The 27,234-nt window shown below is 39.5% G+C and overlaps 1 protein-coding gene across 2 annotated transcripts in view; it reads left to right on the forward strand.

Annotated features, from left to right (window-relative positions):
- The window catches only part of TRPM7 (transient receptor potential cation channel subfamily M member 7), a 76,882-nt gene that overhangs the window by 8,015 nt on the left and 41,633 nt on the right, over positions 1 to 27,234 (forward strand). For both annotated transcript variants that reach the window (XM_083712378.1, XM_083712379.1), the window contains exons 2-6: positions 21,009 to 21,088; positions 22,667 to 22,705; positions 23,598 to 23,796; positions 24,585 to 24,798; positions 25,610 to 25,734. In XM_083712378.1, the coding sequence (XP_083568504.1) occupies positions 21,009 to 21,088; positions 22,667 to 22,705; positions 23,598 to 23,796; positions 24,585 to 24,798; positions 25,610 to 25,734 (657 nt within the window). The remainder of the gene's footprint in view (positions 1 to 21,008; positions 21,089 to 22,666; positions 22,706 to 23,597; positions 23,797 to 24,584; positions 24,799 to 25,609; positions 25,735 to 27,234) is intronic.

The raw sequence follows: 27,234 nt of genomic DNA on the forward strand, positions 1-27,234 counted from the left end.
TTTCTTTTTCCCATGACAATAGATACAACCTGAAGAAGAGTTTTATGCAGTTCAAATGTTTCTTATCAAATTTTCAGTGACATGACTTTGGGAGCGAAGGCTAACACTATTGAAAACAGAATCTAGATGAAAAACTATTTTGACATACTGAAACACTGGGCGAAAAACCGACATAATGAAATTCAACAGGAATAAATGTTAAATATTGCATTTGGGTACCAAATCAATCAATAAGTTAATTAAAGGGAAAAGTACAGGATGAGAGAGGCCTGCTTCATAACAGTACATGTGAATAGGATATACGTCTCTTAGCTGATCACAAACTAACCATTAGCCAGTAGAGTGATATGACTGCAAAAAGAGCTAATGCAGTCTTAAAGGTAAAGGGTAAAGGGACCCCTGACTGTTAAGTCCAGTTGTGAATGACTCTGGGGTTGCAGCGCTCATCTTGCTTTACTGGCCGAGGGAGCCGGCGTTTGTCTGCAGACAGCTTCCGGGGCATGTGGGCAGCATGACTAAGCCGCTTCTGGCGAACCAGAGCAGGACACGGAAACGCGTTTACCTTCCCGCCAGAATGGTACCTATTTATCTACTTGCACTTTGACGTGCTTTCGAACTGCTAGGTTGGCAGGAGCTGGGACCGAGCAACGGGAGCTCACCCTGTCGCGGGGATTCGAACTGCCGACCTTCTGATCGGCAAGCCCTAGGCTCTGTGGTTTAGATTACATTATTAGAAGCATTGAGTCCAGATCACAAGAAGTAATATTTTCAACTTTTACCATTTTATGTGCTGGTCAAGCTGCATCTGAAGTCTATGTCTGCTTCTGGGAGCCATCTTTTAAGAATAACATTGGCAAATCAGAATGTGCCAAGAGAAGGATGACCTGGATACTGAAGGGTCTGGAAACCAAGTCCTATGAGCAACTGTTGAAAGAGTTGGGTATGCTTAGCCTGGAGGAGAGAGGTTGTCTGAAGGGTTGCCATTCAGAAGTTGAAGCTGGCTTGGTCTGTGTTGCTCAAGCAGCCTTCTTAATTATTGGGTCCCGTATATTGTTGGACCAACTCTCATTATCCCTTATATTTGTCTAAGTTGGTTGTGGATAATGGGAGTTGTAGTCGAACAACAAATAGGGACCTAAGGTTGAAGAACTCTATTCAATAGGTCAGGACTAGAACTAGTAGATTGAGATTACAAGGAAGATTTCAGTTAAACATGGAAGCTTCCAAATGATAAGAAGAGCTATTTGGCAGTGGATATTTCTGGCTTGGGAGGTGGTGGGTTCTCCTTTTTCGGAAGGCAGTAGCAGAGGTTGAATGGCCATCTTTCATCAGTTTTAGGAATTCAGATATACAGTGGTACCTCGGGTTAAGTACTTAATTTGTTCCGGCGGTACGTTCTTAACCTGAAACTGTTCTTAACCTGAAGCACCACTTAAGCTAATGGGGCCTCCTGCTGCTGCTGCACCGCCGGAGCACGATTTCTGTTCTCATGCTGAAGCAAAGTTCTTAATCTGAGGTACTATTTCTGGGTTAGCGGAGTCTGTAACCTGAAGCATATGTAACCTGAAGCGTATGTACCCCAAGGTACCACTGTACTGTAATAGCCAAATGGCACCTTAAACCTAGGTTACAGTTGCCATAACAGAATATCTAGGTGCCACACACCCCCAGTGATGATTTGTTGTTGTTATTGTTGGTTTCATTTCTATACCACTTTAAATTTTACAGAAAAAAATCTCAAAAGTGGTTTGTAATACATTAATATATTTTTATTGTAAACACCAAATTAAACATGTATTAACAATTTCTGCTAAAAATGTGTCACTCATGTGAACTAATTCATGCTTCTCAAAATAATAAATAAAAAGTGTTGCTGATCCTCCCCAGAGGCAACTAGATGTTCTGTTTTGGTGCCCACAACCCAGGTCCCAGAAGCCATTTGGCTCCTAGCTTTTCTGTCCCAGTTTCTATCACTGCTCACTGGGTGACTTTGGGCCAGTCACAGCTTCTTAACTTACCTCACATGGTTGTTTTAGGAATTACTTGAAGAGGGGGGACAACCATGTACTCTTTGGAGAAAAAGATGGGGCATCAAAGCAGTAAATGAGCTCTCCTGCTTACCTGCTTAAGAAAGCTGGTGGAGCCATCCAGAGGGAGATATCGCTTGCCAAACTGGCATCCAGAGTTTTCCACATGGTTGAAATTGGACCCATGCCAGTTGCAAAATGCTCCTGGTGCCTGAGGAATTTTGAACACTGTCTCTTAGGGATGCTGTAATTGTATACTGCATTGTAGATCCTTTATTGACCACCAGATGGATGTTTAGGGCCCCTTCCAACTCAAATTCTCCTATATAACACTGCAAACTTTGTTTGATCTTAATAAAACTGGTATTTTTCACTTCCTTTGATCCCCCCCCCCATGGACCACTGTAGATACCGGTACCTTCTTTACATCAGGGAGATGTTGAATGTTAATCAGAATTCTTTTTCAAGAGCAGTTGTATGCAGTGGCAAGAGATAAGGAAGTTTAAATATTTTGTTTATGTGAAACTGAGAGTGAGTAGTATTGATTGCCTAGTGTGAAGTGCTGAGTGTTTTGCAAACTTTTCCTTCCAAACAACAGTTCTGTGGGTAGGGCAGTATTACGGTATTTCCTTTGTCCCTCAGATAGGGGCAGTGAGATGGTGCTATGTTCACAGTCACCCTTCAGTGGTTTTGATTCAGCAGAGATTAGAACCTACCTCCTGGTCTGCATGTGTTATTCTGTCCATTAGATCATACTTGCTGTCTGTATTTGATCTACCAAACTATATCTGCTTGGTTTTTTTGTTTTTTTTCGGGGGGGGAGGGTGGGAGTCATTTCTAACTACTTTGGCTGTAGCTTATGCATTTTGCTGTGGCTTAATGGAACTAATATTTGGCCTGACGAAGACATTTAATAATGAAAGCAGGCAGTGAAATTGACTCATTGCAGATTAAGTAACAGTCATCACTTAACAACTTCTTCTTGAAAGAGGCTTGAGCTAAGGAGTAGATGTTAGGTTAGAAGTAAAGTTGTGGGTAGCACATTTTAAGAAAGCTGTTGCATGTTTCTAGTCTAGAACAATTAAACTTTAGTATTGCATTTGAACAGTTTTGTCAGTCACTGGATTTGAAACTGCTTTCTTATTCTGGAAACAAGTCTCTGCAGGTTTCCTAAAGTCCTTTTACTTAGCCCTCTTTGTGGGGTGTAGGGAATCAAGCTATAAAAATTGAGCTATGTCACCTTAGTAAATTCACTAAGAGCTTAACTGCAGAGCGTAACAATCCACTTTAGAATAACCAAACAGATTCAAATGTAGAAATGGCAAACGGTTCCTGAATTGTATCACTTACTAGTGTGTTGTGCATTGGGTGGGGTACTGAATGTTGAAATGCTCTGCATTACAAAACAAAGAACACTACGTGCTCATGGATAGCTGTATTCCAGGAAAAAGCATTGGCCCCAGCAAAATGTTTTGAATGATGTGAGTAGAAACTAATAATTGTTGCTCTCCTTCTTCCTTTACAATTGCTGAGCTACTGTGCACTGTCTTCTCCCTCCTTCCCCATACTTGTATATCACAGTGTTGAGGGCAAGAAGTGCAGCATTTCTAGTTTATTTTTTCATAGACTTGTTGTTGTTGTTGTTGTTGTTGTTGTTGTTGTTGTTGTTGTTTAGTCGTTTAGTCGTGTCCGACTCTTTGTGACCCCATGGACCAGAGCACGCCAGGCACTCCTGTCTTCCACTGCCTCCCACCGTTTGGTCAGACTCATGTTGGTAGCTTCGAGAACATTGTCCAACCATCTCGTCCTCTGTGGTCCCCTTCTCCTTATGCCCTCCATCTTTCCCAACATTAGGGTTTTTTCCAGGGAGTCTTCTCTTCTATAAGCATGCTTTAGGAAGCCAAGCCCGCCTTCCACCCTCCCTAAATTCCCCCTGTGCCAGGATGTGTCTGCACTAGTGGAAGTTCACACTATTTGTTTCCCACATAAACTGCTTCAACTGTGTTACCTATTTATAATTGCACAAATGACCAAATTCTTCAGAAATTTATTTTTTTTAAAAAATCTTTTCCAAGATTGTCAGAAGTCTTTGAACCTGCCCTTAAAAGGAGATGAACTAATTATTTCTTCCTTTCTTCTCAAGCTGGGTTATCAAGTTCACTCCACTGTTTCTCAGAACTCATTCGGAAGGTTTCTGTAATTCACTCAGCACCACACCTTGACTAGGTAAGGTTATACCCAAAGAATTTGACCTAGGCACTTCCTGCAACAACTTTCATACCCAACAAAAGTTTAACCCAGAGTAATTTTTAACCCAAAGTTTAATATTAGGTTTCATTTTATCATAATTCATAAATACTTTTCATAAATAATACAAAAAGCATACATATTTTTGGCTGCATTCCCTCTTCCATGCAATTGGGCAATTTATAACAGAAATATTACTGGACTGTTACCTACTCTATTAGTGTCTGTCAGTGCTTTGTCTCATTAGCTTTTCACTTAAAAGTGCCCCATGATAGCAGTTTCTAACTTATTTCTTCAAGTATTAAATTTTGACTAAAATAAGTATGTGTTTCTTTTCTTTGAGTCACACAAATTGCTCTCTTTTAAGGAATAATGTGTTGTGCCTAGAATGTATGCAGATTCTAGAGGATGTGGGTGAGCTCCGTCATGAAGACATGCCGGTATCAGTTATGCCGGATGTGCTGATCTATCTTGCTTTGTTCATGCTTTCCTTTTTTCACGATGATCTACATACCTGTTGTAGGTAACTCTAATAATACCGTATTTTTTGCTCTATAAGACTCACTTTTCCCCTCCTAAAAAGTAAGGGGAAATGTGTGTGCGTCTTATGGAGCGAATGCAGGCTGCGCAGCTATCCCAGAAGCCAGAGCAGCAAGAGGGATTGCTGCTTTCACTGCGCAGCGATCCCTCTTGCTGTTCTGGCTTCTGGGATTCAGAATATTTTTTTTCTTGTTTTCCTCCTCCAAAAACTAGGTGCGTCTTGTGGTCTGGTGCGTCTTATAGAGCGAAAAATACGGTATTTAACTTCATGGTAAATTAGTTGATTTATGAATGAATAGGATATTGTTTTGGGACGCGGGTGGCGCTGTGGGTAAAACCTCAGTGCCTAGGACTTGCCAATCGCATGGTCGGCGGTTTGAATCCCCGCGGCGGGGTGAGCTCCCGTCTTTCGGTCCCAGCTCCTGCCCACCTAGCAGTTCGAAAGCACCCTTAAGCGCAAGTAGATAAATAGGTACCGCTTTATAGCGGGAAGGTAAACGGCGTTTCCATGTGCTGCGCTGGTACTGGTGCTGGCTCGCCAGAGCAGCTTCGTCACACTGGCCACGTGACCCGGAAGTGTCTTCGGACAGCGCTGGCTTCTGGCCTCTTAAGTGAGATGAGCGCACAACCCTAGAGTCAGACACAACTGGCCCGTACGGGCAAGGGTACCTTTACCTAGGATATCATTTTAATAGTGATTACTGTTTTACCTCTTCTATATGTTGATATATTGTACAAAACAAACAGTCCATCCGGTCACACTAGCATTATCCTGTCATAGGGAGCTTCTGGACTTTTTTCCTGAGTTCATGTATACCCATGCATACCTTGTGTCAGGACAAGGCCCAGTCTTGACTCAAGACATTCTGCTACTAGAAGCATAAAATTGGTGCCCCTTCCTCATTCCACATACAAAAGCCAACTCAACTGGCAGTGGAATCTTACTTCAACTCTGATGACTTGATATCTATCTTCTGGGATTGCTTGGAAATGTCGCCTTTCACTCCCCTTGCATTTGTTGTTATAACAATATGAGGGGGGGGGGGAGGCTGGTTCATGTCATTGACTTGATTGGACTGATTTGCCATTGACTACCGTATTTTTCTATGTATAAGACGGTGCTTTTTGCTTTAAAAAGTTAGGCAAAAATTGGGTGTTGACTTATATACAAATAGTGAATGCAGAGGGGGGACTTGCGATTAATTGGCAGCAGTGATTGGGCAGGTGATTGGTGGCTGCAGCAAGGCCTGTTGGCAGTTGGTGGCTGTGGCAAGTGGGCGGGTGGGCTGTTGGTGGTGGTGAGCTGGCAGACAATTGGCAGCTGCGTCAAGGTGTGTGATCGGCAGCGGCTGTGGCATGTGATTGGCAGTAGCAAACAGGCAGGTGAGTGATTGGCAGAAGTGACCTCCGTCCCCCAAGCTAAACAACTTAATTTCTTAATTTGGGGTTAAAAAAAATAAGGGGCGTCTTGTGCATGGAAAAATATGGTAATTGTTCATGCTGGCATCTGTCTGTCACAGGAGACAATGGAAGAGTTCACCTTTGGGGGTAAAGGCAAACTGTTGGACAGTTACAGCACCTGCTGTGGCTGTAGAGACTGATATGGGAGAGATATTTAATTGCAGGTCTGGTTTTACTGCTACGTTTGCAGACATCTTTGTAAGACAGAGTTAGTCTGCCAACAGGCCAAGTGCCTGATAGCAGTTTTGCAAGCCAGTTGACTTTTGCTGAGGAGTCCAATTTGAAGTGATCATGCATACTCCTTTATTCAAGCTTTGTACTTTGGCTTTAAAAAGTGCTTTTGTGAACTATTTAGTTTACTTTGCATTTGTTTTTGGTGTTTGCCTTTGGCATCTAATCCTGTGCTATATTTCTGTTGTTAATAAAATAATTTAGTTAATAATCTGATTTTAGCCTGGAACAAAGCCCTTCTAAGTCTTAAAGTGGTACCTCGGGTTAAGTACTAAATTCGTTCCGGAGGTCCATTCATAACCTGAAACTGTTCTTAACCTGAAGCACCACTTTAGCTAATGGGGCCTCCTACTGCTGCCACGCCACCGGAGCACGATATCTCTTCTCATCCTGAAGCAAAGTTCTTGACCCGAGGTACTATTTCTGGGTTAGCGGAGTCTGTAACCTGAAGCATATGTAACCTGAGGTACATGGCGCTATAATGTGTCAGGAAGGTTTGTGCATCCCTTCCTGGCTTTAACATTAGGGGCTAGTAGTTGTGAAATACTACAGAATAGAGTTTGGCTTATACTTGTTTTATCTAATCCTACACTTTGTAAGTAACCTATAGCCCAGAGTTTGAGTGTGGATGCCTCTGTTTCTGTCACAACTTTAGTATCTCTACTTAGGCCTATATTGAATAGGTCATGTTCTTCTGCATTTAATTATTCTGTATGTCCTCCCAATTCACAATCGAATGCTCCTGCCCACTCCACCCCCAAGCAAACATTAATATTATATGATCCCTTTAAATTGGTCATGACTTTGTGTTCACTGGTTGCCTTGTGAAACCAGTCTTTGGTGTAATCTCATGTATTTCCTTAAAGTGACTACAGTGGTACCTCAGGTTAAGTACTTAATTCGTTCCGGAGGTCCGTACTTAACCTGAAACTGTTCTTAACCTGAAGCACCACTTTAGCTAATGGGGCTTCCTGCTGCCGCCGTGCGATTTCTGTTCTTATCCTGAAGCAAAGTTCTTAACCTGAAGTACTATTTCTGGGTTAGCGGAGTCTGTAACCTGAAGTGTATGTAACCTGAAGCGTATGTAACCCGAGGTACCACTGTATTACTAAACTCCTGTCCTAATATGGAAAAATTCATATTTTAGTATTGTAGCCTTTGCTGTTGCTTCATTGTATGCAGCACTCTTCCCTCTCATGTCTAAAAAGCATCTGCTGGGATTGATTTTTCATTTCACATCAGTTCTGGAATTTCCCAATTTTCTTTTCCTAGTGAATCTTTCTAGTGAGCTCACAATTTGCATTTCCTCAAATGCAAACTAATGATATCTCAGTTGAAATCATTGGGGTTTTTGAAGAGCCCTGCTAGATCAGGCTGACTGTCTACTATCCTGGTTTACACAGTGGTGTGGGAAGCCCGGGTGGCACCCATGACAGACCCTCAACATTCCAAATATTCCCACAAGCGCCTAAAGTTAAATGTCTGTTGTCTCTATTGTCCTATGCTAATCTCATCATATTGCTGCTCAAAAGTTTATTCTTGCCTAGTAACTTCACCCCTTTTAGCTTTAATCACCTGTGTTTATCCCACTTTTTTGTAATGACATCTTCCAAAGTTCGGGGGGTGGGGGTGGAATCTAAATAGCAGTCCATAAAGTCTTCATGTATCCTCTTGGAAAGTCAGCTGTGCTTTTCTACTTCAAGAAACTGACACATGATGATTTTCCAGTAGGTGGCTGAATTCATGTTTAGGTTCACATTTTGTACTATTCCAACCAAGAGAGTACTTTTCTTATCTAACATGTTTATATTGGGAAATGTGCAGTTTTGTAGTAATTGACTTCAAAGTAAACATGCTTCATATTGTACTACTAGACCGTAATCCTAAGTATGTTTATCTGGGAGTAAGTCCTGTTGAATTGCATGAAGCTTTCTTCTGAGTAAATATGCAAAGAATAAGGCTGAAAATTATATAATATGCACACTGTATATTATACAATACTATATGATATATATGTGATATATATACATGATATATATGTGGGTGGGTGGGTGTGACCACAGAGAGACAATAATTACAAATGTGTGCTAATGTGAAAACAGCTTTTAAAAACACTTTGGAGGACTTTCAAAACAGCCAATGCAGTTAGTCAAGCTATTTTAGTCTGGCTGGTAATTTACTAGGAAAAATATCACATACTTTTCACCTACCTTGTAGCCTAAGGGTAGAGTTTCATGGTATTTTATCATCCTTATTGCCTGTTTTTATTCTGGCACTGTGAAGCTAACAATAAAAACAAAGCCAGAATAAAAATATCATATACATTTTGTATTGGTTGTGGCAGCAGAACAGGATATCTCTCTCTCTCTCTCTCTCTCTCTCTCTCTCTCTCTCTTTCTCAATATATACGTGAATTACACTCAATTTGAGAAAGTCATTGTCAGGTCTTAGTAATACAGGTCAGATCTGCCTCCTCATCCACAATCAAGTCATGGATGAGCGAGGTCTTACTCCGAGCAAACTGGGTATTCAGCAGCAGCATCCACAAACAGGAGAGCTGCCTGATAGGTCAACCTCAGTTCCCCAGGTTGGAGGAGGGGTTGACACACAGCACAGTCACCAACTGTCTGTGACATGTGCCCCTTACTTGGCCTGCTCCACCTCACACCTCCCTACCCTGAACCACTGGTTTGCCCACCTCCCAACCGCTCTCCCCAGTTCTCCTCTTCTCAGGCATGTCCCACAAAAACCGAACTTAAAAGCATACATATGCATATATATATATATATATATATATATATATATATATATATATATATATGCTTGCTTTCGTAGATTTTCACGGGTACAGGAATGCAGGTTTTGGTGTCCTCGGGTGTCTTCCCGTGTAAAAGTTGGGGTGTCTAGGCGACGTTTCGACGAGGTCTCACTCGTCATCTTCAGGCTGGTGCTTTCGGCTTCTTGTTACTGGAACAGAGCGGGATATATATATATACACATACACATTCATTTGCACCAGCTGTTTCGTTCTGTCTCTAATGTAGACACACACAGTCTCTCACTGTAACCGCTCGCTCATTGCTATCAGGCTTGGAAAAGCCCATAGGAAGCTTTTCCAAAGCTAATTACAGCTCAGGGGCACGGGACAAGGAGGAGAGACTTTAGGCTTGAATGGGAGACCCCCATGGTCCATATCAGGCCCATAGGCTGCCAGTTCCCTATCCATGATATTTTCTAAACGAGGCATTGCCAGGAATAAAAAACCTCAGGACACAGGCCCATCACCCAAATTTGCGTCTATTTGAATATGCTAATTTGTGGGCCTGGATTCAAATTTAGGCAAACTTTCAGAGGGAGAAAACAGTTTTTCTGAGAGTTTTGAGGTATGGTACCAGCAGGATTTTCTGGACTCGGTGTGCTGTATGTGGATTGTAGCCCCCCCCAATCTGTTCGCAAGAACTGATGCTTAAGTACATATTAAAAGTAACTCTAACTCTTTCTGACACAGTCCTTTCTCACCCAAGCTATCCATTGTGTGTACTTCAAGTCCTCTGTTATCCACACTTGATATGCAGCAACTACAGATCAACAAAACTGGAAAGCAGGAAAATGCCCTATGTGCAGAGTTGATAATTCAAGCAAGTTAGACAAGTTACACATGCATATTATATAACTGAGCAATCAAGCATGCAAAAAGCTTCCCAGAAAAATCCTACCATTTGGGAGATGGGAACATAACACTTAAGCCTGAGAGATGAGTAATGTAAAAATTAAAAAATCCACACCTCACTTTTTGAATTCCATATGGTGGTGACAAACATCAGGGGAATGCTATTATCTTTATATCACACATGTAAATTTCCCATATAGGGCAGCTGGATGCTCTTTTATCTGGCCCATTACTCAGATGAGTTCAGGGTAGTGTTCATGCCCCCCACCCCTGTGCTCATTTTGTCAACTTTGTTAAAACCCAAGGGGTGAAACTACCTGACCTATGATCGCTCACTAAGTTTCATGGTCCCACAGTAAGCTTCACCATCATCACTGTGCTGCCCTCCCCATCTCCACAGTCACTCAACTTCCTCACCCCCCCCCCCATGGCTTAACAAGTATGGGCTGAGAGGGCCACCCCACTTCACTTACAGAGCAGATGGTGCTGCTGGGAAAATTAAGATGTTTCTTAATAAAGGGCAGGAGATCCGGGCTCTTGGGGCTCAAGCCTTTTGGGCTCCCCACTTGCAATGGGTTGCATCCAGCTAAGTACTATAGAGAGTAAGCTTATTGGAATAAACCGAAGTTAGTCATGTTCATCAATTTCAGTGGCTCTTCTCTGAGTAGGACTAATGTTGTGTTGAAAAGTGTGTTTTACAAATGTGATACTAGATGGTGATGGTGAACTATGGCAAATTCAATATATATTCCAAAATGTTTTTTAAAAAAGCATTTTCACAACTTTTTTTTATATGTGTCTAGATTTCGCCTTGGGACGCAGGTGGCGCTGTGGGTTAAAGCCTCAGCACCTAGGACTTGCCAATCGAAAGGTCAGCGGTTCGAATCCCTGCGGCGGGGTGCGCTCCCGCTGCTCGGTCCCAGCGCCTGCCAACCTAGCAGTTCGAAAGCACCTCCGGGTGCAAGTAGATAAATAGGGACCGCTTACCAGCGGGAAGGTAAACGGCGTTTCCGTGTGCGGCTCTGGCTCGCCAGATGCAGCTTTGTCACGCTGGCCACGTGACCCGGAAGTGTCTCCGGACAGCGCTGGCCCCTGGCCTCTTAAGTGAGATGGGCGCACAACCCCAGAGTCTGTCAAGACTGGCCCATACGGGCAGGAGTACCTTTACCTTTACCTTTAGATTTCGCCTTAGCCACTCTCCTGTTTGTTGTATGTAAGAGCTTAGCAGACAACAGTTGAAGCTGTCTGGAGATGGGAAAGAAATGTAGTGACCCTTGCTTTCAAATTTGACACCTGCCAAGATATATGGTGTGGTATGGTAGGGTATGGTAATTTGGGAAATGTGCAGAAATATTTGAAGTTTCTTTTGCTGTCCATTTAGCTGGATGATAAGTCTGTCTTGGTACAGGTGATATAGAATGATAGTTAAAAATGTATTTGCCCAAACAGAGTTACTTCAACTGCCTTGTGTCTTCAGCAAATGAACTTATAGCTTTGTGTGAAGCTGATTTGTTTCAGATAAACAAGAGTTCAATAAAATGAATATCCTACTTTAAAAATGCAGGCTTTTCGTTGGTTGCATATTCATTTTAATTCCCGTGTCAGACAAAATGATTCAGAGGTGAGTAGGAAGCAAAGGTATGACTCAGGCTTTTAAAGCTGGTCATGGCTCATTCAGTGAATCAGGAAGATTTTAAAACCCCTTTAGGCCTTTGAAAGAGGATTTGTATTCTTTGAGATGGGAATTCACTACTTGGAATAGAAATTTTTACAGTTGCCATAGCAGTGAGCAAGAGTAAGCAGGAGTAGTAGTATTTCTAAAACTGACACTAATGAGGATTATTTTACTTGAGAGTAAATTACAGCTGGTCAAGTCTCGAATTAAATAAACAGTTAAGGATTAATGTTGATGACCCTTTTATGCTAAAGAAGTAAAGATAGCTATGCTGGCCCATAGGAAAAGTTCCAAAATTTATAGTAGGACAATGGTTGAGATTCAGTTTAATGTTGTCATTGTTGTGCAGGATATTTTTGCTGCACAGGCAGTTAGTACAATCTGAACAACACTAAACAGTATGTTCTGCTGCCCAAAGCTGCCCAATGGATTTGACTGCTTCTCTGTGTTAAAAATGTGGTTCCCATCAAAGGAATGGCTATTATACTAGAGGTCTACCACAATTGGATCGCACCCATTACTTTTGTTAGGCCAACCAAAATGTCTCAGAAGTTTTTGCTGTAATGTTAATCAAAATAGTTCTTGAATGGTAAGAGTTTTCAGGTTTCCAGCAGTTTGCAAAGTTGATTTTTGGCTCTTGGGTTTTGTGAAGTTAGAGTTTTAAATTACTATATCTCAGATACTATTGTTTAAATGTGTAGACGTTTCCTTTTTTCCATTTTTAATTTGTACACCGCCATTCTATATTACAATACACAAGGTGCTTTACAAGTTGAAGAAAGAACAAAAGATATAGCCAAGATCACACACCTTAGAACCATGGGGTCCAATACAAAAAAGTTGTAATAAAAACATAACTTTAAAATAAACAACTTATATCAAATATAATATATACATTAGAATATAATAGTACACAATAAAATTAGCTCAAAATATAACTCAAAATAATTAAACAGAAATGGACTCTTAACAAACAAATAAATAATTACTAAACTATTATCAATAAAAATAACATTAGGTCACAATGCATAAAATTCCACAGTGCATACAAAAACATGTAAAAGGTTCAAATTGAGAAACAAAGACACACAACTTATAAAATTGTTAAATAAATAAATAAATCTGTGAACTCTTTCTCTCTTCCCAGCTACTTCTGCTGTTCTTAAAGTAATGGTCTGGGAGAGGCCGTGGTTCAGCTGGACTTGATTGAGGGTGTGGGAGGTGAGGCTCTTTTGCCCTTCACTGCTCTTCATAATACATAAGGTCTGTGGTAGAAAGTAAGCAAGACCCATATTTTACTTACCAGACTGATTGAATGAAGGGGTGCTGATTCACTAGCGGCCAAAAAGATTGAGAAAATCTTTAGGAAAAGTTGTATTTCTGAGGTTTGAGGGCTCATAACATCAGCCTTTTTAAGAATAAGACCATAAAAAACAATATAATTACCGGTACTTATCATTAGAAAGACAATGTAATGCAGAATAATGCAACAAAGTGTTGAATTATCTTTATTCTATCAAATGTTACAGCCAAATAAAATGAATTGTACACAGAATACCAAGATAACTTTTCACCATTTCTGTTAGTACTTGGTGTGGAGCTAGTTCATGTTTTATTTCATGGAAATAATAAAAATAAAATTAAATTTAAAAAATCAGAAAAATGTGATAAGGCATCAGATGCAAGCAGGGTTAATAAAGATATGGGACTCTTTAGGAATTAAGAATACTATACTAATATAGTATACTATATATTAATCGGCAGTTTGTTTATAAATGAAAAGATGCATTATAAAGCCTAATACATAAATTATTTTGTGCAGCTGGTAGAAAAAAGAAGCGCAAGTTAACAGTGGAGACATTGTGTCTAGTAATTCAATTAGTATTTATTCTCATGTGTTTGACAGCAATTCAAGTAACTAAAGAAGCATAGTTATTAACTCTGATTTTTTATTCAGTGAAAACAATTACAGTATAGTAGCCCTAGGAATGTCCTTGAGCCTGACATATTTAAGCTCAAAGTCCAACTTTGATATGGACTCATAGTAATATGTTTTGCTTATATGTTGTGTCATATTTTTCTCATCCTCCATTTTCCATTCATAAAATGAAAATAATATAAAGTCCTGCACAGAGTGTGGTTAAGAGGATTCTTTCCCTCCACCCCCATTGTTGGTTCTTTATGGTAGGGTGAGGGAGAACATACATCAGTCATAGGCAAACTCGACCCCCTAGATGTTTTGGGACTACAACACCCCTTAGCTAACAGGACCAGTGGTCAGGGGTGATGGGAATTGTAGTCTCAAAACATCTGGAGGGCTGAGTTTGCCCATGCCTGACATAAAAAGGTAAAGGTCTGGGACCCCTGACCATTAGGTCCAGTCGTGACCGACTCTGGGGTTGCGGCGCTCATCTCGCTTTATTGGCCGAGAGAGCCGGCGTACAGCTTCCGGGTCATGTGGCCAGCATGACTAAGCCGCTTCTGGCGAACCAGATCAGTGCACGGAAACGCCATTTACCCTCCCGCCAGAGCGGTACCTATTTATCTACTTGCACTTTGACATGCTTTTGAACTGCTAGGTTGGTAGGAGCAGGGACCGAGCAACAGGAGCTCACCCTGTCACGGGGATTTGAACCGCCAACCTTCTGATCGGCAGGTCCTAGGCTCTGTGATTTAACCCACAGCGCCACCCCATGCCTGACATACATACTAATAAAAATAGGACTTCCCTTGTTTGAACAGTGAGGGAGGAGTGCAGACATAGATGTGAGGGGTGAGAAGAATCACCCAAACAGGTCCTTGTGTGTAAATAAAAAGCTTACTGTCAGGATGGAATACTTAATTGATACTGTATCAGTTTTGGATTATTAACTCATTGTGTACTTTTAGCTAGCTGTTTATGGGTAATGGTTCTGGGGTAAACTTGCCAGACCTGCTGCTTCAGCTAACCACAGGAAATAATGGGGCAGACCAATGAAAAAAAAAATTGGGGGGGTATAGTTATAAAAATAAGCTGACTTATTATTGTCAATTTTGTAAAAAAAAGTTTAACTGACATCCCCCCTGCCTCTTATAGTGCTTCGCAACGTCTTAGATCTTACTGTTTGGAGAAGAGCTTTAAATATAGCATGCTGCATGAGCTGGCTAGCTAGTCCTTCTTTGTCCTGTTTAAGACTTAGTAATTATAGAAATAGGTAACTTTAAAATTGCAATGAGCAAGGGAGTGAGACGTCTGTTGGGGTTTGTTGGAGTCTAAATGTTTAAACAATTCTAGGAAAAAATATAACGTACCTTTATCCTTCCATCATTTTTTGTATTACAAAATGAAGTAAAGCTGTTTTGAAAACAGGACCAATCTTCAATACTCCTTCTAAAGGTGTCTGTTTTAGTTTTAGTTTTAGTTTTAGTTTTAGTTTTAGTTTTAGTTTTCTTATGAAACATACTTCTAAAAACGTAAGTTATCCCTGGGAAGCTTGTACATGCAACCTTTCATAAGATAACCACTCAGATAAGATCTCTTGCATTAAGGGGCAAACTTTTGAGATACCAAAACTCCATTCTGTGAGCAGAACTCTTCTCATGACCATTGAGAGGGACCCAACCCAATAAGGCATAAGCTAAGTAATTCTAAACCAAACCTTAGCTTTATGGTTAGCTAGGCTTAATGTGGACTGGAGTTCCCTATTAACCACAAAGCTTGTTCCAGAACTCTCGTTAAAAGCAGTTCATGTGCCCTGACATAACCAAGTCAGTTGCTACAGTAGTTTTTTACACTGATATATGATACACACATTCTATTTTCAGAAGAATAGCTTTCTGGAGAAAGGTGCACTTTGAATCAGGAGCACAACACACCGGGAGAAGTATGCCTGATAAACATAATGTATTCTTGAGGCATCCTCATAGGTGTTTTAGGTGTGCCTTTTTATATATTATTCAGATCTAGTTGAGAACAAAAGTAACTTGCAATCAGTGTTGTAAATTTATGTATGGACAGGAAAGAAAGAAAGAAATGCAGCTGGCGGACTAATTTGTATGTGTGAACTTGGTGTGCTATAATGTCTACCCCAGGTGCACAATTTCTAAAATGAGATTCATTGGCTGGAAGTGATGATAGGAAGATAAGGAGAGCTATGCTTGGAATTTTGGCCTTCCAGCTATTGCTCTTGTACTGTGAGGTGTTACAGTCAACTAGGCATGGGTCACAGCTTAGTCCCATGATCACCATGTGCTTGGTTAATAAAAGTATTTCTTTCAAGTGAGCAATTTATTGTAAATAGTGGAAATTTGTGGATTTATAGTAAATGCTTAGTAACAGTCTGTTGTAGAGATCTGTATATCATGATAACTTTTGTAGTTTGTTTTAAAACACTGCAGGCAGAGCTGTTACATATTGTCATGCCATAGTAAGCTTTAAATTAAGAAATTTAACAAAAGATTGTGTCACACTTGCATTGCAGTGCTTTGTATTTTAAATTTCTATTTTAGATGTACTTACTGGTTGGGTTTGGGATATATGTTTTTTGCCTATAGTACACATAGGAAACAAAGTTAAAACAAAAATTTTATGTGCATATCATATTTATGTGTGTGCATTCCTCCAATAAATGAGGAAATAGCTTTAATATACTAGGAATATTTTCTAGCATGTTTGGGATCTATACATTCACATCATACTTTTTAAGGTTCAAGTTGGTGTGGAACTGGAGTAATTTACCGTTGTGTGTCTGAAATACAGTATATGATTGAGACTCAGCTGCAAAGTGCCTGCTCAGTCTGTGTCTTTATGCAAGCCCAATTTTAATCCCATAATGCACCCCTAAACCCTTTTCCCTCTGTGTTTCTGAACAACGACCTCTGAGGTCACAATCCTGTTAATTGGCACCAGAAACCAGGGGTGTGTGAGGAGAAATTGGAAGGAGCTGTTGCATTCAGAGGAACTGGTGAATACAGATGTTGTACTACAGTGCCTTGTATATTCTGGATTGCAGGGTCAAGGAAACCTAAATTCACATAAACATGACATTCCCTCAGTGAACTCACAGTCTCCTCCCCATTGGGAGGAGAAGAATTGGAAAGGCAGTGTGAGCTTGAGGCCTGATCCTGTCTTGTCATGTGTAGAGGTTTGGGTGGGGCTCTGTGTGGATGGAAATTAGTGCCTCACCCCTGCTTTGAATCCATGGTGAGAAAAGGAAGTCCAGATAGTGTTTGTTTCTTTTGCAATACTTTGGGCCCTTGTTTTCCTGCAATCACAGCTTCTGTTCATGGGGAGTAATAAGTTCTCTTTTGCGCTTGATGAAGGGTAGTATGGGGATCAGTAATGCTGGCCACAGTCTTCAATGGCACTTACTAAGTAAGTACAGCAAAGATTTACTGTATTATAGAGTATAGATTTACTCTATAAGACGCACCAGACCATAAGACACACCTAGTTTTTGGAGGAGGAAAACAAGAAAAAAAATATTCTGAATCTCAGAAGCCAGAACAGCAAGAGGGATCGCTGTGCAGTGAAAGCAGCAATCCCTCTTGCTGTTCTGGCTTCTGAGATAGCTGCACAGCCTGCATTCGCTCCATAAGACGCACACACATTTCCCCTTATTTTTTAGGAGGAAAAAAGTGAGTCTTATAGAGCAAAAAATACGGTACTTAGTGGGATTTATTTCCGCATAAACATAATAGGATTTCACTGACTGCAGGAGCAGAGAGAAACTACTTTGCCCAGTGATGCCCTTTTGGTTCTTTCTCTTAAGCATAATCTGGCTACTGGAAACCTCTTGCAGTTACTTCTGCTTCTGTTACTGAATTGCCCACTGTTTCACTACATGTATATAGCAGTAGTCATTGCTGCTCTTCTAACACACAAAAGCAGTGTGCCATCACACAACAGTGGGGAGGCGGGTGGCGCTGTGGGTAAAACCTCAGTGCCTAGGACTTGCCAATCGCATGGTCAGCGGTTCGAATCCCCGTGGCGGGGTGAGCTCCTGTCTTTCGGTCCCAGCTCCTGCCCACCTAGCAGTTCGAAAGCACCCTTAAGTTCAAGTAGATAAATAGGTACCGCTTTATAGCGGGAAGGTAAATGGCGTTTCCGTGTGCTGCGCTGGTGCTGGCTCACCAGAGCAGCTTCGTCACGCTGGCCATGTGACCCGGAAGTGTCTTCGGACAGTGCTGGCCCCCGGCCTCTTAAGTGAGATGGGCGCATAACCCTAGAGTCGGACACGACTGGCCCGTACGGGCAGGGGTAACTTTACCTTTACCTTTATCACACAACAGTGCTTAATATGTGCCACTCAAATTAGGTGGACTTTGTTACAGAAAGTGGAAAGGGCAGTATACTTATGGGAATAGCTTCACCTAAATGCTTCTGGATCAAACATCTACTCAGATTGCACTATTCAATTATTGTCCTACAGCCTGGGTGGGCTCTAGCTGGCTAGCCAGCCATGACAAATCTTCAGTTGCTGTTCTTGGCAGCCACTTTACAGACTCATTAAGTGTCTACCATGATTCATGAATAGTGAATATTTTGGAATGGTTGTACAGTTGTACCTCGGGTTCCGGAGGTCCGTACTTAACCTGAAACTGTTCTTAACCTGAAGCACCACTTTAGCTAATGGGGCCCCATGCTGCTGCCGTGCCGCCGGAGCACAATTTCTGTTCTCATCCTGAAGCAAAGTTCTTAACCTGAAGCACTATTTCTGGGTTAGCAGAGTCTGTAACCTGAAGCGTATGTAACCTGAAGCGTATGTAACCCGAGGTACCACTGTATATTAAATATTCAAACACGGGTCACCAGAACATAATACTTTGGTTAAATATGGCAGAATGTGCGTATTAATTTTGATGGATTCTGAAGAATCCCATTTTCTCTTACAGAAGGCTTTCACATTTCTAAAAGTTTTGGAGGAGAATAGAATACTTGCTTAGAAGGAAAACACCTGAAAACATTCACTTTATTCAAATGTGATAATAGGATGGTACCTGTAATGCTATGTTGAATTATTTTAAGGGCTGATCTCATCCGGCACTTTAGCAGCATATAACCTGTCATCTGCAAAACCTTAAATTAAAGTGAACTGAGCGGTATAAGATTGTTTCTCAAAGGAGACTGCTGGTAGTTGTTCACCATGAATTTCTGCAAAGAAAAAATAAGATGGACCTTGTATCTTGAGCAGGTACTTTTTAAAAAAATCGCTAACTGGTTTTTAAAATTTTAACATTTTAGCTTAATACAGTTTAAACAAATAAGGTGCCTTTACATAGAACAAAATAATGATAATAAGGGATACAGTTTTATAGACCTTTGTTAGCTTAGTTTGAAATATCAGAAATTATGGTCAACATTTAAATCTACTATTCTAAATAATTTTCTTGAGGAAAATTAACTACTGTAATTGTTTTAAGGACTAATACAAACATATCTTCAATTGCTGATCTACCAAATGTTCTCTACTATTGTATTACATTACCTCTTACTTTAAATGAATTGAAGGCACTGAAGTCCATTTAATGCTTATACTTTTGTTTGTCACCTTCAAATGCTTGAAGTGAGCAGGCATGTATCTATAAAGATAGTTTGAAAAGTCTTTCTTACCATTAACACTATGGTATATACTTATTACTTGTCTTGTATTACCTAATTAACAGTATCTTGCTTTGAAAGTTTGGCCGAAGAGAAAGGAACCTGTCCAAAGCATAGATAAAAAAGAAAAGCATAGATATGAAGAAGGTTCTTGAATAAAACTGCAGTGTTACTGACTTGAAACTAGTTGTAGGGTCCAAAAAACATCTCATGGAAGACTTGTTTTACATCTTGTGTTGGAGTATGGAGGGGCATGAAACTAAATCCACAGATTTTCTTTTGCATGTGCAAGAGCTTAAAGCAGAATAATGAGAACTGTTCTAGAGCTTGCTTATTATAATATTGGACGAACTCTTAGAATTCATTTGGTTGTACATCTGTTCATTATACACTCCTCAGTGCAAGACTTTTCAGGGCAGCTTTTATCTACCCAGAGGTAAAGTTGATAAATTCAATGATGCAGATTATTATTATTTTTTATTTTAAATTGCAGTTCTAAACTTTGAGTAAGCTCAGGAGATTTTATATGTGGTTGGCATCCACATGTTTCTCTGTTCAAGGATTGGTGGAAACTCTAAAATAGATATTTATGGACCTTATTCTTTGATAGATATTCCAAAAACTATTTTTTCGCATGGTCATAGCAGCTAAATAGTGTGTGTTTGTTGTCCTTTTGTTTATTCCAACTCATAAACAGCTTAATCAAAACTATTTGTTTATACATTTTATGGGGGTGTTGTCTAGAGTTAATGCTGTAATCCTGTACTCACTCACATAGGATATTGAAAAAGATTAATGGAACATGCATTTCATAGAGGATTTGAAAGCAATTAAAGATTTAGCCTGAAAATTCAAAATGAGTAATATTTTCAAGAATACTTACTAAATATTTATTGGAAAGCTGTGCAATTGCACTTTTCCTTTCTGAAGTAAAGCTTAGCCATTTATGTATATTATAAATCCTTTGCTTGCAGGCAGTGTCCCAAACAATTCAGTAGACTTCTTCCAAAATAAAGAAATCACGCCAGCTTCCTCATGAAAGCACTCACACCTGGAGATTCAATTACTTTATCACTAGGCTGGGAGAATCTTTGATAAACTCATATCTCAGTTCTTTGCCTCTCCTCTACAATGAGATTGTCCTTTTATCGTATTTTTCACGGAGGAGTCCCTTATATCTCACAGCTGTAGTTGTAAAGTTGGTGAGTTCTGTAATCAAAGCAAGCAGAGCTCTCCTCTCACACTTCTTATGAATAAACCCAGCTTCAAAACCTTATAGCAATATAACTCTATAAGAGAGCAATGAGTTAATTAACATTTTGACTGTACAGGTATTATCATAACAAACATGAAAAGGTGGTTTGATGGGGCTTGATTTCTGTTATCCCAAAGACAGACCTGCATAATGGATAGAATCTATGTATGTTTGAAAATATATTGGAGGGGGGAAAGGGAGTCAGGGAGGCGTTGTTTACTGTTAAACATGGGTGGTAGATCCCATGAGAAATAGCTCTCTGCAGACTGTATAATATCTGACATTGTTTTTTGCATGATCCTGAAAATTCCTTGTTTTTACAGTCCCAGAAATCTTGGATAGAAAATACTTTCAACAAACGGGAATGTGTCTACATTATACCAAGTTCAAAGGATCCTCACAGGTAAACTAAAAACGATGGAAGCGGAAGGTTTAACTTTCAAGTATAAATTATGTGCTGGGACCATAAGCATCATGCTCAGAAAATGAATGTTCTGCTCTCTTCTCTCCAGTGCAGCCCCCTGCACCTGCCTCAAGCTTCTCTTGAGGAATTGGGGAAAACTTGAGCAGAGGAATCTGCAGGTGATTTTTGGGAGGTGCAAGGGACTGCAGTGGAAAGAGGACTGGAGGAGTTGACCTTCAGTTTGTTCTGAATTCAGTACAAATTCTGAGTAAAAGTAAAATTTAGCTTTTAAAGTTTTGTTATAATTGAACAGGAGATAGCTAACATTTGCTTTTGTTTGTGAAATATGTTGAAATATATATTTTGCATTCTTTGAAGCCAAAGGACCCTGCACAGGTTTTGCTTTGATCAAACTGAAACACGTGAAAAATTTGTTGATATCAAGAACATAAACCGGGAATCCGTTTTGTTTTTGTTTTTTTAAAATGATTTACAAATATAATAAAACTAAGAAAACAACAATAACAGTACTTCCGACCCACCCTTGTTAATTTGGGACATTTCCCAAATAACAAACCATTTTGTTTTGTTCATTTGTAGCACAAATCCCATCTGGCATGACTATGCTCAGTTGTCTGCTGCCTTACATATATTTTACTGCTGCGGCTGATCTCTGTGTTAAGCAGACCTGGGGTTAAACATAAATTTTTCAAAAATGCATTTCAACACAGTGCAATTTGATGTATCTTCTGAAAGTGCCATTGATATTTTTAACACTGAGCGCTGGATTGCAGCTTCAAACAACTGGAATCTAGTTATTCTTTTCCCAGGGTTTATAATTATCTCTGGGCATTCTTAGTGGCAGTATTCTCTTCCAAGGAAATCAGGCAGTCCCTCTCTTTACCTAAATTTTGGAAATGCATAAATACTTTTTTAAAAAAACAAACAAACAGGCTTTTGGATAATAGTTTTATGAAGATTTTATGCTCTTGTTTGTAACTCTTTTCTGCAATAAGTTATTGTGCTGCTTTAAATTGTGGTTTATTCACTTACATTATTGTGAGCTGCTCTGAGCTCCCTTTGGGGAAGAAGGGCAAGTTATAAATTAAAAATAAAGAATAATTATAACTAAAAAAGGTATTAAACATATTTTAGAAATTATTTTTAATTTTTTCATAGCTGTCAAAAGATCTCCAAGTATTGAGGGATTTGTCCCAACAGTGAATTTCTGTATACAGTAAAATCTTGCACTTTTATCATATGTGCATAATATCTGTATTCTGTTCTGTGTAACATTACAATGATATATCTTGCATACAACTATGAGCAGTCATTTTTCTATTATTCTCTAGACCACCTTCATGCAAACAAAATTGCCCTCATAAACAGTTACAGTGCTTTCTTCTTAAGAGGCATATCTCAGAATACATGACAGGACAGTAAATAATTTGTGGTGTGAATTTCAGAAAGTAATGACAAATATATTAAGAATAATCTCGGTCATATTTAGTCATAAATTGGATTTAATAAAAAATACAAGAAAAATTCTAACTTACTTTATTGTATTCTTAATCATAGATGCCTTCCAGGATGTCAGATTTGTCAGCAACTTGTCAGGTATGATTATGTAAGATGAAGCAATTATGTATCTCTTTTGAAAATACTGTTTTAATTATTTGACATAACTAAAACATCAGAAAGCTGATGGTTCTGTAATTTGTTTAGAAATGACTGGAAGCAAAAGACAAGTAAAAATGTAAAGAAGATTTAATTAAAACATGGAAGGATGTGGGTAGACAAGGGAAACTGGATATAGGTAGACCTTTCACCAGTGCTGGTAGTGAAAGGTATGTTGACCCTTAGCCATGGCTTTTTAGTTCTTGGGTGTTTTATATTTTCTACATTACTATTATAAGTCATCCTATATACCTTTGCTCTGACTTTTCTTATGCGAACTGCTTATCAGATAATGTCAAAGCCTTCCAGCAACTAAGAGACACACACAAAAATATGACCAAACATTAAGTTTCCCCCGTTCTGCCCCTCTCCCCCTGAAACAGAAGATTAATGTGCAAAGTCAGTGGGTGCCAGTAATCAGTCTTCTTTTGAATACCATATTTTGATAAAATTGTCCACATCAAATGTGCTGTTCAAGGCATACACACTTTTTGTCAGTTTTTCAGATAAGACATTTGTCCATACGTTCTGTTGCTGTTTATTGTGTGAAAATGTGCGAAAAGTGATGAGTTCCTTGTAAAGTAAATTGAGTTGATCTTCTATTTTTCTATGCTCTGGCAATATTTAAAGGATTTAAAGACAACTGGTTCAGAAATTTTGCCAGAATCGTGCAAATCAGCCTGGATAATTACTTTTTAAAAAAACACGAAGTATTAATAGGTATTTTCATCCTAAATTGATGCATATCCAGTACTGTGAGAATGGACAACAGCTTATGCAATTACCTCTTGTGTGTTTCCCCAATTCCGCAAATTGCGATGATTATCTGCAGGTGCTGTTGTGGTCGCTTGGTCCGCCAACATGCTTGCTTTACTGCCAGCCTTGCCATGAAATATTCAGATGTGAAACTGGGTGAAAATTTTAATCAGGAGGTAGAAGAGTGGTCTGTAGAAAAACATACTGAGCAGAGTTCCACAGATGCTTATGGTATCATAAACTTTCAAGGGGGCTCTCATTCGTATCGAGCTAAGGTCAGTATCAAACATTCCATATGTTCCTTAATGGTAGAGTGGAATAATATTGAAATGAATTTACAAGTGACTATGAAAACATATATCTAAACATGAAGGTAGTAGCATGTAAAGAGATGAGTGAAGTCAAGGTTCTAAATGACTTATTTGCACTTTACATTTTAAATTTATGTTTATGTCCCCCACCCCAAATTGAAGTAATTAGTACATTCTATTATTATTGTTATTATTAATATTATTATTACAATTTTCACCTTTCATCCAAACACAAAAATACATAACATAATTTTTAAATTAATAGGTTACAGAAAACAAGTTACAGATAGATTATTGAGGTTGCAAAGTTGTTATATCAGTCACATCTTTTAAAACACAATAAAAAGAGAATATTTGAGCTACCTGTGCTATACCGCTTGATTAATTTTTATGGGAAGATCAAACCAATTAACACACAAATAGCTTAATGTTAATTGGAGTTAAATAATATTGACTAAGACACAAAATATTAACAAAGTGTCTATGTTACAGTGTTCACTATGGAATCACCCTTTTGACAAAATGTTCAATGCTTTTGCAGCGTTTACAAATAAATCGTGTAGTGATTAGGTTTTTTAATATCATTATTGTGACATATTCAGACTCCTCTGGCAGTTCTCTAATTCCCATTATAAATTTTCATGCATTTGAAATGACCTGTGAAATGCCTATTTACCCTTGCATAAGTATGGTTATAATTTCCTGATTGCATTATTAAAAAAGTTTAACCCTTCCCAACTCTTTTTTGTTAGTATGTGCGGTTGTCATATGACACCAGACCTGAAGCCATCCTACAGCTTATGCTTAAAGAATGGCAGATGGAACTGCCCAAGCTTGTTGTTTCTGTTCATGGAGGGATGCAAAAATTTGAGCTTCATCCACGCATCAAACAATTGCTTGGTAAAGGCCTTATTAAAGCTGCAGTGACAACAGGAGCCTGGATTATAACTGGAGGAGTGAATACAGGTGAAGTCTTGACTCTAAATATACTTTCCACTTCACATGCACTTGAGACACCTGGATATCATCTCCGTATGACTATTTTGATGTCAAATTGGCATCAGTATGATTGCAGTCTGCATGGCCATGGGGACAGCAGGCTTGGAATCATCAGGTGTCATGTTGGAAATGACATACATCCACATTGCCAGAAACTACCCCATATTTTCTGCCAACTAAAGTGGAGCTGCTTATGCTACAGATTCACAGAGAATAAAGCTACTTAAGGTGGTACCCATAATTGGCTTGGAAACTTGTGCTCCAGCTCAAAAATGTAGGAGTTTAAAAGGTGCCCTTCATGATGATCTGATTGATAATTGAATTTTGGATAAGCAAGCTATGATGTGACACATTGGAACTGTTTCATAAGAAATGCCTTGTTTCAATCCTGCAAGCTTTTGAACTCGGGCATTGTTGAGGGTGTAAAATGCTTACTTTAAGAGTGTGGGTTATAGAAGCACTTGCACACATTGACATCACAGATACACATTATAGGCTCAGTTTCTTTTGGGAGCCCATTCATGTCATTAGGATTTGTTTGTAATTAGGAAGGCTCAAAACTTAACCTTAATGTTTACACATTTTTACAAGTCTTTCTATAATACAGTAAACATCGGTCTTAAATGTATTTCAGTGCTAGTTGCCTTCTAAGTTGAGCAAAGTGGTTTTTGCTTTTTTGCTAAAGCATGATGTGAACTGAGCCATTGGGTTCAGTAGATATTTGCCACCAGTAGAACATACATTTAGTAACACTACAATATTCTTTGATCCTGAACAGGAGTTGCAAAGCATGTTGGTGATGCCCTCAAGGAACATGCCTCTCGATCATCTCGAAAGATTTGCACTATTGGAATAGCTCCATGGGGAGTAATTGAAAACAGAAATGACCTCGTTGGGAGAGATGTAAGTTTGACCATTTATTATTGTTGTGCTCTCAACTGTTTATGAAAAGAAGAAAATTCGTAAGTACATTAAGGCTTTGATCAGAGTTATTCAATTCATGAAGTAAGGTTGTGATGCAAATAGGAAACTCTTTTTGTGAAATGGATGTCACTTCGCCATCCCAGAACCATGTACATGCAGGTCCCGCTTTGTGAACACGTTATGTGAAAACTCAACTACCTAAACATGAGGAAATTGTGCCCAAACCTAGCTATATAACTGTACAAACGTATACAAACAGTTGGGTGTGTTCTGAAAGAATTTCAGTGAAATTAAAATAACAGCTTTAAAGAAACTCATTTAGTCCTCTTGTTTGTTTCTTGCTGGTTGAGGACAGCCATTTAGTGTGCCATGTTCCCTGTCTCTTTTCCTCATTTCAGTTCCAGCTACATCTCCCTGCCAGCGGCACCATCTCTTCCCTTCCCTTCTCAGAGCCTCCCCTTAAATTTGTCTGCAGAGAAGCTTCTTGTGAGGGAGCAGCGTCATGCAGCATCAGATCTCAATGCTTAACAGCTGTTAAGTGGAAGGATCGGATCCTGCATGGTGCTTCTTCACGAGCAGCTTCCCTTGTGTGCAGAGAACTGTGATCTCCCCGCCAGCCACACCAACTCTCTGCCTCGCCTCTTAAGTTTTTCTGCCTCTGCCTTCCTACCCTAGTGTAGTTCTTACTGTGCTGCTGCTTCATGAGCAGCTTATATGCACACAAGTTAAGGGGAGGATCTGGTCCTACACACTGTGAGGCAAAAAGAAAGAAAAAGGAAGGAAGGAGAAGGGGAGGGCTGTGGGGCGGGGTGGGGAAGATGCTGGGCTGAGGAAAGGAGCCAGAATGACTGTACACAACCAGCAAAAAAACAAGAAAATGACTAAATGACTTTCTTTAAAGCTGCTCCTGTATTTTATTTTTGCTGAGTTCATTAAGGAAAGTAATTCTCTCAGAGGTGAGGGGGTGGTTATGAGCCATGGATTTTTTTGTCATTTCTTCTTGGTCAGGAAAACACTGGGGTTTTCCTTTTAGGAACAATTGAAATCAGTGGTTTGCTATGTGAATGCTTACCTAATGAACCAATTCTGGAGAGCAGATTGTGTTCGCAAAATGGGACCTGCGTACATAGGCATGCCAGAATCAATCCAGTCTACTTAAAAACAACCCTGTCTGGAAACTCTGAAAACCTCAGTCTTCCAATGAGATATATTAGAGTAAAAACCATCCTAGCAATGATCTTTGGTTGCTTTTTTTCTTGCTGTGCGCTTACCTCATTGTGTTTTTAAAGAATAAAGAATCCCAATTATGAATAAGATTAATGTGTTGATACTTCCTGGTATGACAATTTGTTTCATATGGGAATGAAGCAGAAATCTGCAGCTGATGGATAAACAGATCGTTGGCAATTGGCAAATGAAAAGGGAATTTTGAAGCCTGCCACATTTTGGAGGGAGGGAATCAGGTTTATATCCATGCGA

Source organism: Podarcis gaigeae (genome assembly GCF_964106915.1).
Source record: "Podarcis gaigeae genome assembly, chromosome: 14".
NCBI lineage: Eukaryota > Metazoa > Chordata > Lepidosauria > Squamata > Lacertidae > Podarcis > Podarcis gaigeae.